General features: G+C 36.4%; 1 protein-coding gene across 1 annotated transcript in view; it reads left to right on the top strand.

Annotated features, from left to right (window-relative positions):
- MRPL42 (mitochondrial ribosomal protein L42) overlaps window positions 1-8,294 on the top strand; it is a 29,342-nt gene extending 21,048 nt beyond the window's left edge. The window contains exon 5 of the mRNA XM_007468203.1: window positions 8,239-8,294. Within this exon, the coding sequence (XP_007468265.1) occupies window positions 8,239-8,284 (46 nt within the window). The 3' untranslated portion in view covers window positions 8,285-8,294. The remainder of the gene's footprint in view (window positions 1-8,238) is intronic.
- Window positions 8,295-10,843: the final 2,549 nt, after the last annotated feature.

The following is a 10,843-nucleotide window of genomic DNA, read 5'->3' on the forward strand; positions in this document are numbered from 1 at the left end:
GGTGGGTCAAAAAGGATCTTGCTGTGATTTATGTCATAGAGTGTTCTTCCTATGTTTTCCTCTAAGAGTTTTATAGTGTCTGGCCTTACATTTAGGTCTTTAATCCATTTTGAGTTTATTTTTGTGTATGGTGTTAGGGAGTGTTCTAATTTCATTCTTTTACATGTAGCTGTCCTGTTTTCCCAGCACCACTTATTGAAGAGGCTGTCTTTTCTCCATTGTATATCCTTGCCTCCTTTGTCATATTCTGGGTTTAATTTGTTCTTTTTCCGGTTTCTTAAGGCTTATTGTTTCGAAGTCTGTCTTCTTTAAGCATTTAATGCTATAAATTTCCCTTTCAGCCCTCTTTTAGCTACATCCCAGAAATTTTGATATGTTTTGTTTTTCATTCAGTTCAAACTATTTTCTGATTTCCCTGTGATTTCTTCTTTGACCCAAGAGTTATTTAGCAGTGAGTTAATTTCCAGATGTTTTGAATTTTTCCAATATCTTTTAAAAAAAAATTTGTTTATTTATTTTGGCTACACTGGGTCTTAGTTGCAGCATGCGGGATCTTTCGCTGCGGGATTGCGGTGTGTGGACTCTTAGTTGTGACATGCAGGCTACTTAGTTACGACACGTGTGTGGGATCTAGTTCCCCGAGCAGGAATCGTACCTGGGTCCCCTGCATTGGGAGTGCAGGGTCTTACCCACTGGACCACCAGGGAAGTCCCTCCAATATCTTTCTGTTCCTGGTTTCTACTTTAATTCTGTTGTGATCACGAAACATAGTTTGTATGGTTTCAGTCTTTAAATTAATTGAGATTTGTTTAATGTCTGAGATTATTGTCTGCCTTAGTGAATGTATTTGAAAAGAAAGTGTATATTGTGCCATGGTTGTGGGTAGTTTTCTAAAAATATCAATTAGGTCTACTTGGCTGGTGGTAGTGTACAAGTTTTCTACAGCCTTACTAATTTTCTGTTTATTTAATCAGTTATTATGAGAGGAATGTTGAAATCTGCAACTGTCATCACAGATTTTTCTGTTTCTCCTCCCAGTTCTGTTTTGTCTTCATATATTTTGAAGCTCTGTTATTAGGTGTATATTCATTTATTATTGTTATGTTCTCTTGATAAATTGACACCTTATCTTTATGAAGTGTTCTTTTTTATTTCCACTGATATTTCTTATTATGAAATCTAATTTGTCTGGTATTAATATAGCCTGTTCAGCCTTCTTTTGATTAGGGTTCGCATGATATATCTGTTTCTATTCTTTCACTTTTAACCTACATGTGTCTTTATATTTAGAGTGTTGTGTTTTTTTTAACATGGTATAATATTTATTTATTTTAAATTTTTTAAAGTTTTTATTGGAATATAGTTGACTTACAATATTGTGTTCGTTTCAGGTGTACAGCAGTGAATCAGTTATATGTGTGTGTGTGTGTGTGTGTGTGTGTGTGTGTGTGTGTGTGTGCAGATTTTTCAGATTCTTTTCCCATATAGGTTATTACAGAATATTGAGTAGAGTTCCCTGTGCTATACATTAGGTCCTTGTCAATCTATTTTATATGTAGTAGTGTGTATATATTAATCCCAGTCTCCTGATTTATCACTCTCCCCCATGTTTCCCCTTTGGTAACCATAAGTTTGATTTCGAGATCTGTGAGTCTGTTTCTCTTTTGTAAATAAGTTCATTTGTATCATTTTTAAAATTAGATTCTACATATTCTTTCTCTGTCTGACTTACTTCACTTAGCATGGTAATCTCTAGGTCCATCCATGTTGCTGCAAATGGCATTATTTCATTCTTTTTTATGGCTGAGTAAAATCCCATTGTATATATGTACCACATCTTTATCCATTCCTCTTGTTGATGGACATTTAGGTGGCTCCCATGTCTTGGCTATTGTAAATAGTGCTGCAGTGAACATTGGGGTGCATGTATCTTTTCGAATTATGTTTTTCTCCAGATATATGCCCAGGAGTGGGATTGCTAGATGATATGGTAGTTCTATTTTTAGTTTTTTAAGGAACCTCTGTCTGTTCTCCATAATGGTTGTACCAGTTTACATTCCAAGAACAGTGGAGGAGGGTTCCCTTTTCTCCACACCCTCTCCAGCATTTATTGTTTGTAGATTTTTTGATGATGGCCATTCTGACCAGTGTGAGGTGATACCTTAGTGAAGTTTTGATTTACATTTCTCTAATAATTAGTGATGTTGAGCATCTTTTCATGTGCTTTTTGGCCATCTGTTTGTCTGTATTTGGAGAGACGTCTATTTAGATCTTCTGTCCAATTTTTGATTGGGTTTTTTGTTTTTTGATATTGAGCAGCATGAGCTGTTTGTATATTTTGGAGATTAGTCCCTTGTTGGTTACATCGTTTGCAAATATTTTCTCCCATTCTGTGGGTTGTCTTTTCATTTTGTTTATGGTTTCCTTTTTTTTTTTTTTTGCGGTACGCGCCCCTCTCACTGTTGTGGCCTCTCCCGTTGCGGAGCACAGGCTCCGGATGCGCAGGCTCAGCGGCCATGGCTCACGGGCCTAGCCGCTCCACGGCATGTGGGATGATCCCGGACCGGGGCACGAACCCGTGTCCCCTGCATCGGCAGGCGGGACTCTCAACCACTGCGCCACCAGGGAAGCCCTATGGTTTCCTTTGTTGTGTAAAAATTTTTAAGTTTAAAGTGGGTCTTTTTTAATGAATAGAATGTAGTTGGAGTTTGCTTTTTTATCCAATGTGACTTCTCATTTCAGTGTCAAGTCATCTTAAGTGCATTCTGTTTTGATTTTCAGGACTTTCACTCTTCCTCTGCCATTTGCCCTTAGCTCACTTTTTTCATGAAATTTAATTTGATTATAGTCACTTTGAATAGCTACTACCCCTATTAGCGTAACTATATGCAACTATATTAGATATTAGATATCTGTGTAGAGATCTGTTAATGTTATATTTGTGGGTAATTTTTTGTTTTCATTGTTTGCTCTCGATTATTCTGTCTTTATCAGGAATGCAACTTCTGTTTTGTAGTTTTCCAGAAGACCTCTAATACAATATCTTTAATACAATGTATGTGTGTTAAGTTACTGTCTGATGGAATATTATCTTACCTAATTATCTTCACAGCTTCTTGAAGGTGTTCAGTTTTTCTTTGAGACCATACTTTATGCTAGTCTTTGGGTTGGTCTGCTGGTAAATTTCCCAGTGATTCTTGGAAGTTTTATTCCCAGAGTTCAGCTATCAAGTCATGTGGATTTATCTAATTTCCATTTTATCTAGGTAGGTCACCTGTGGATTAAGATGTTCTTCATTATCAAATTCTGAATCAAGGTCAGCAGAGCCTTTATGACCCCAGGGTGTTGCCCACCTCATCCGATCCCGAACCTACCTGCATTTAATTATTGGCCTCACCCAAGGTGGGGTGGACTGAGAGTATAGGTAGTATGACTATACAGAATTGATGCTGAAATAGTCTAGTAGGCAATAAACACTGGAGATTAGATTATCTCAAGTCTGGAGATCGAAGGTTAAGATTGTTACCACTAAATTTATGATTTGGATATTACTGTTTCCTAATCCTGGTGATCCTGTTTGCTTTAGGATGGCAATTCAAAGAGTCTTCTTAGATTTAGGCTTTATACTGAAACTGGATACTAGAACTGTTTGAATTTTTAGTGTGAGAGATTAGTGGTGAGGAAATCCAGGACATTGGGCTTGAGGTTAAATTGAACTTTTAGTTCCCTGCTCTCTGCCTTTGCCTGAACGACTATTTTTATATTCAGTTGTGCAAAGGTTGATTTAAAAAAATAGCATATGTAAAAATGAGGCTCCTGCTACTTCCTGTTTGATGATATTACAGGTGATGAAAACAAATTAAACTAACTTAGCCACTACATTATAATTTACCTGAAGTAATGGGGCTTCAAACATATTCTTTGAAAGGTGCTCCTTATGCAAATCAATTTTTTTGTACTCCTGTAGCAATTTGCATTAGATAGCTCCTCTGTAAATAGTTGCTGGGGACATGATTCTGAGTTGTTTTGCCCTTTTCTGCAACCCCTGAGGTATCTCCTGTTGGCCTCTAGTGTTGCCAGTACTCAGGAAGCAGGACATACCAGTGCCCTCACTTGCCAGCATCTGTGTACAAACTCTTTTTCCTTTTTTCAGTCTTCCTCAATTGGCATGAAAAAATTAAAAAGTCAGTGGAGCATTCCTTCCATTATAATTCTTTGCAAAATATATCATTTTAGCAATATGGCAGAATTCCTAATGGTTTTATTTGAGTTTTCCATTATTTTTCTCATTAATTCAACCTTAATAAGTTTGTTGAAACTCTTTTTATGTACCCAAAGTTCATATACTATCTTGGTTTCTCTTGCCAATTCCATTTCATTTCCTTTCCCTTATCTCTAAATTTTGGAGTTTCCCAAGGATCAGTCCTTGGTTCTCTTCTCTTTTCTGTCCCATTCCCTAAGACAGTGATCTCATCCAGTCTCATGGCTTTAAATACCATCTGCATTGGCTCCCAAATCTATCTCTTCCTGTCCTTTCACCTCCAGAGCGGTATGTCCACGGGCCTACTTGTCTAATGGACATCCCTAACTTAATGTGTCTCTAACTGAGCTTTTTTTTTTTTTTTTTTGGCGGTACGCGGGCCTCTCACTGTTGTGGCCTCTCCCGTTGCGGAGCGTAGGCTCCGGACGTGCAGGCTTAGTGGCCATGGCTCACGGGCCCAGCTGCTCTGCGGCATGTGGGATCTTCCCGGACTGGGGCACAAACCCGTGTCCCCTGCATCGGCAGGCGGACTCTCAACCACTGCGCCACCAGGGAAGCCCTCTAACTGAGCTTTTCGTGGTCCCTCACAAGCCAGCTTCTTTTGCAGCCTTCCCTGTCTTCAGTTAATGCCAGTTCCATTGTTCTAGCTGCTTGGGCCAGAAATCTTGGTGCCATTTTTTACTTTTCTCTTTGTCTCACACCCAGCATCTGGTCTATCAGCAAATCCTGTTGGCTCTATCTCCAAAATGTATCCAGATTTGACCCTTTATCACCATTCCCTCTGCCATCATCCTGGTACACGCCACCATCTTTTGCCTGGTTCATAGAAGTGGCTTTCTAACTGGTCTCCCTACTTCTGCCTTTGCTTCCCTGTGGTCTGTTCTTAGCACACAGCCAGAGTAATCCTGTTAAAAATTCCATTAGGTCTTACAATTTTTCTGTTGAAAACCCTCCAACAGCTTTCCATCTCACTTAGAGAAAAGCTATAGGCCTTAACTATTATCTACTAGAACCTATGTGATCTGACCCTCTTTTACCTTTCCACTCTCATTTCCTACTATTCTCTTCCTTCTTCACTCTGTTCCAGCCACATGACCTCTTTTCTGTTCCTTGAACATGCTCTTCCTTCTACCTCAGAGCCCTTATACCTGCTGTTTACTCTATATAGAATAGTTTTTCCTGCTGATATCAGCAAAGATAGCTGTCTTACTTATTTTGCGTTTTTACTCACTGAAGCCTTCCCTAGACAACTTGTTTATCTTGTTTTTCTATCTAATACACTGGAATGTAATCTCCATGAGGATGGGGATTTTGTCATGTTTTGTGTACCACAGAAACCTTAGCACCTAAAAATGGTGCCTGGCATGTGGTAGATGCTCCACACATTTAAAATGAATGAATAAATGAATGAGCGAATGATTCTGATTTTCATATCTCTTTAAGAAGAAAATAGCTAACATAACTCCACTAAATGTAAAGTTATGTTGAAAGAAAGAAGGATGGAAGGATTGAAAGAAGTCTGGATAGAAAATAAGAAGCATCTGGAAAGTAATTCTAAATTTCTGAAATATAAAGCAATTCTATAAATGTATGAATAGCTGCACGACTTTATTTAAAGGACTACTTTAATATTTTTCCATGGAGGCAACAAAAATTAGCTACCACCATGAGTAGGAGACATTTGAACATCTAGCTGCGTTGTGAACCAGGAGGTGAAGTTCTGTCTTGGACTAAGAACTGTAGACAAATCTTTCAGATATCACTAAGTCATTGTGTAATTTAAGAGGGGTAACAATATGTTTTGGTTTCCCAGGGACAGTCTCAGTTTAACTCTTTTGTTAATTATTAATAGAGTGGGTTTTTATTCTTTAAAGGATCCCAGTTTGGATGATAAGTTATAAAGGCACCCTAAAGTTCAGGTACTTGCTTCTGAGTGATTATAGCATATATTGACATTCATGCATGGTAAGAAATCTGTAAATGCTATTTAACATTTATTGAGCATATTTCAGAGCTAGACTTTGTTAGGTTTAGGGCTATCAGGGTCTCAAGCATTTTCAGTCAGTCTTGGGTAGTGAAAATGGTTGAGCGTTGTAAGCTGAATCACATTTTTATAGGATAATGCTTAGATTTTTAGGGCCACAGACTTCATTGAGAATCTGATGAAACCTGTGAATCCACTTCCCAGAAAAACACATATACAAAATTTTTATAAATAATTTCTGGAAGTTTGTGACTTTCCAAACCCCCCTATTCTGGTATCTAACTGCTTTGAGAGAACACCTTTCAGGGATACTATTGCACTAGTTAAACCTTGATTATCTGGCACATAACTGGAACCCTTAAGAAAACCATAATTTTCTCAATGCCAATATAAGTACATGTAGAAATGTTTATTTAGATAAGTGATATTATGCTATATGTATTATTCTACAACTTAGGGTTCCATGTTAGTATATATAGATGTGCTTCATTTTTTTAAGTTCTGTATTTTGCAATTTGTCAAAAAATCAATATCAAAAAACAGTGTATAGGAAAGTTGCCTTATGAAACCTTAAGATAAGCAAAAAATACTGAAGAACATCTTTTTATAAAAAAATTCATTTATTTATTTAATTGGTTGTGCCAGGTCTTAGTTGCTGCAGGTGGGCTCCTTAGTTGCAGCTTGCTGGCTCCTTAGTTGCAGCAGTGAGCTCCTTAGTTGTGACATGTGGTCTCCTTAGTTGTGGCATGCGAATTCTTAGTTGCAGCATGCATGTGGGATCTAGTTCCCTGACCAGGGATCGAACCCAGGCCCCCTGCATTGGGAGCACAGAGTCTTATCCACTGCAGCACCAGGGAAGTCCCCCCAGATCATCTTAATCACAACAACTAAAGAGCATAGAACATGTCTTATTATTTATGGTGTAGAAATCTACATTGAATGTCCACACTAGCAAAAAACGTTAAAAATTAGCTCAGACCAACTTGCAAGATTCTGGCCTTAAGGGAATTTTTGAAGAGAATTCATCACCAAAAGCAAATGTACTCTGTGCAGACATTTTCTTAACTCAATAAAGAAAATAAGGAAATGTTGAGAAGAAGAAAGAATTCTTCATGGTGAAATCACTTAGTCACTGCTAACAATGCATTTTATTTCTCTTTTTCTTTCTATACATAAATTTTATTAGTTTGCATAAATTTTTACATGGTTTTAATCATACTGTATATATAAATTTGCATCCTGTATCATCCCTTTCCCCATTAATATTTTAATATTAAAATAGTTAATATTTTAACTGCTTACTTATTGCTTTAGGATAGACTTCCAGAAGAGGAATTACTAGGTCAAAAATTACGATTATTAAAAAAAATTTTTTTAAGTATTGCCACACTGGTTTTCAAAAGTATTATATTGATTAATACTTTAAGCAGTTGGGTTTGATATTACTTGCTTCACCATACTCATACTTGGATTGTGCATTATAATTTTAAAAATATTTGTGATTGCAAAATAAAGTAAAAACGTTTCTCACTGTTTTAATTTGCATTTCTTCCATTTTTGTGATATTGCACATTTTTCCATATACATATTACTAATCATATTTTATTATTAAAACATGATCTTGCAGCTTTAGAGGCCTCCATTTAGAGCTGATCATCCCCTTTTGAATAAAACTTTAATAGAGCACGTTCTGCATGTTCACAATGTTTAAGGAACAGTCATCCAGATTGCCATGTTGAAACTACCTCAAGATCTGAAAAAAGACTTTCCAAATGCTTAATTAATAGAAGAAAATTTTCACAGCAGGAAAATGTGACTTATTATTAAGAAGTATCTTCTACCTGAGGTGTGTCTAACTGTGTGTGTGTGTATTAGGTTTCACTGATTTTTTTGAATACCAGTAAACAGCAGGGTAATAGAAATTTGATATTTCTATTGGAACAGTTAACTTTTATTAAAATAATCTTATCTTAAATATTTTCTTCTTTTCAAGGTATCATAGACGTCGTAGGAAACTGAATCCTCCAAAAGACAGATGATATTGAGGTTTTCAGGAATCAAAGAGAAATGTTATCCTGCGTCTCATTTGCCATTTGAGAAAATACAATTGGGTATATTCACTAATACGTTATATAGTAAAATAATAAAATGTCTTCTCATACATTAGAATGTGTATTTCTTTATATATTAAGTAGTTGTGGATTTCACATTCTTATTTACAGAAGCCTATTTTTATTTTCCTTTTGAGTTATTAAAGTCTACTATTTATTTTTATGTGCCTAGTATGATTAAGTACTTTTACATTATCAACCAAATAGTAGTATAAATATGATTAATAAAAATGTGCATGATTCTCCTGAAGATTTTTAAACTGCCTTTGAAAAGAAACTCATGAGATCCACACAGAAAATAGATGTTACAATGTTTCCGTTTTTGTGGCTCTAGGAAATAATTAGTTACATTTTAATCGGTTTCTACTACCTGCTAGGTCTTTAGTTTACATTATTATTAAATTCTCACAATAATCCTTTGAAGAAAGTGCATCATCCCCATTTTACAGATAAGGCTAAGTGACTTGAAGCCTACCTACCTAGCAAATGGGAGAGCCAGGATCCAAACTGTCCAGAGCCTTTTTTACAAGGCATCACTATGACAAGAGGTGTTTTCTTTCACCCAAGAATGTGCTTTCCTAGAAAGAATATTATTCATTTTGAGATTTTTTTTCTGGCTGTCTTAAAAATTATGCTTGCTTCAGAGCACATACAATTCTGTGATTTAAATGTTAATATTACTAAACTGGTCTTACAAAAATGTTAATAGTCTGTTCTGTTGATTATCCCTACCAGCTTATATATGATCCTTAATAGCATTGATGCCCCTGTGATTTCTATTTAGGAGGTGAGGAGTCTTTATTAAGAAGGTGAAAAGGCGCCTTATTCAAACTTGTGCAATATTTGTGATATTTTAAAATTTGGTGTGAAAAATGATTTCACATTCAAAGTCTATTGCTTAATCTAGTTCTTTGAATAAAGGAAGGTGAAGGGTCAAGTGTTGAGTAAAATGTAAGGAATAGTGAATAGGAAAGAGTAAAGAAAATAATTAATAATGGCCACCCTCTATTACAGAAAGGAAGTGTTTTTAGGTGGTTTATGCTCTTTTCATTAATATATTATTCATTTGGGGGGAAAGATCAAAGGAAAAACAAGTCAATAGAATTTGATAATCAGAAATATTAACTGGCTGTGTTTGGTGACATAGCTTTGAAAAGTTTTTTTCTGGTTGATTTATATCCAAATTTTTACAAAGATTGAGATATGCCATGTTATAAAAGTAGGAAGAATAAAAACTAAATTAATTAAATAACACATTTTCTTCTACAAGGATCTACTAAATAGAGATTGTTCAATTGTAAGATGCCCAAACCACACATTCACATGTCAGTGCTTTGGAGAATTAACTTAGTTTTTGTTGTACTGGAAATATATACATTGTAGTTAACATTGTAGTTCCTGGAATTTTGGTCTTCGTGAGTTGCTGAATAAGTGCGTATTTCATCACCACTATCACTTCCCCTCTGCTTCTCCACCTCAGAGGAGTAACCTATTATCCACGATCACTAACACTTTGTGAAAGGTCAGTTTGTTCTTTTCAGAAATTTAAAAAGTACATAAAGTCTGATGGTTCTTTAAATGGAATAAATTTAGCTTCATGAAAATCTTACTACCCAGTTCTTACTCTCATATTTCCTTCCATTGGTGAGGTGGATTAACACACTTCAAATTGATAAAAAGCATTGTCAGTGAAACCACGAGAGGGCACTCTCACATAGGGTTTAATTTGAACATTCCTCAACCAAAGGATAGTGACTTAACATTTCAACAGACAATATGTGGATTTCTTTAGGTAAGAATGACTAGTAGAGTAAATAACCTAGTGAAATTAAGTGAGGCCGTTATTGTATTCATTCTGTTGATCTAGTCATTAAGCATTTATTGAACCCCTACTACATATGGAGAGGCATTATACTTTTTGGCAGGCCAATAACAAAAAATGGGCCCTTCTTATGGAGCATAATATCTATTTAACTAGTATCTATTGAGCTACTTAACTTTTCTAATGACGTTGCTTTTTCTTTTTTTGTTTAATTAATTAATCTTTGGCTGTGTTGGGTCTTTGTTGCTGCGCGTGGGCTTTCTCTAGTTGCAGCGATGGGGGCTACACTTCATAGCGGTGCACGGGCTTCTCCTCTCGGTGGCTTCTCTTGTTGCGGAGCACAGGCTCTAGGTGCACCGGCTTCAGTAGTTCTGGCACACGGGCTCAGTAGTTGTGGCTTGTGGGCTCTAGAACACAGGCTTAGTAGTTGTGGCACATGGGCCCAGCCACTCCTCAGCATGTGGAATCTTCCCGGACCAGGGATCCAACCCGCGTCCCATGCACTGGCAGGTGGATTCCTAACCACTGCACCACCAGGGAAGTCCGACGTTGCTTTTTAAACATGAGTATAATGCATCATTTTTTTAAATTAGAGACTAAATAAATAGAAAATAAAATTACCCATAATTGCCCCCAGCTAAAGATAGCACTAACATTTTTGCTAC

The sequence above is a fragment of the Lipotes vexillifer genome, unplaced genomic scaffold (assembly GCF_000442215.2).
Source record: "Lipotes vexillifer unplaced genomic scaffold, Lipotes_vexillifer_v1.1 scaffold180, whole genome shotgun sequence".
Classification (NCBI taxonomy): domain Eukaryota; kingdom Metazoa; phylum Chordata; class Mammalia; order Artiodactyla; family Lipotidae; genus Lipotes; species Lipotes vexillifer.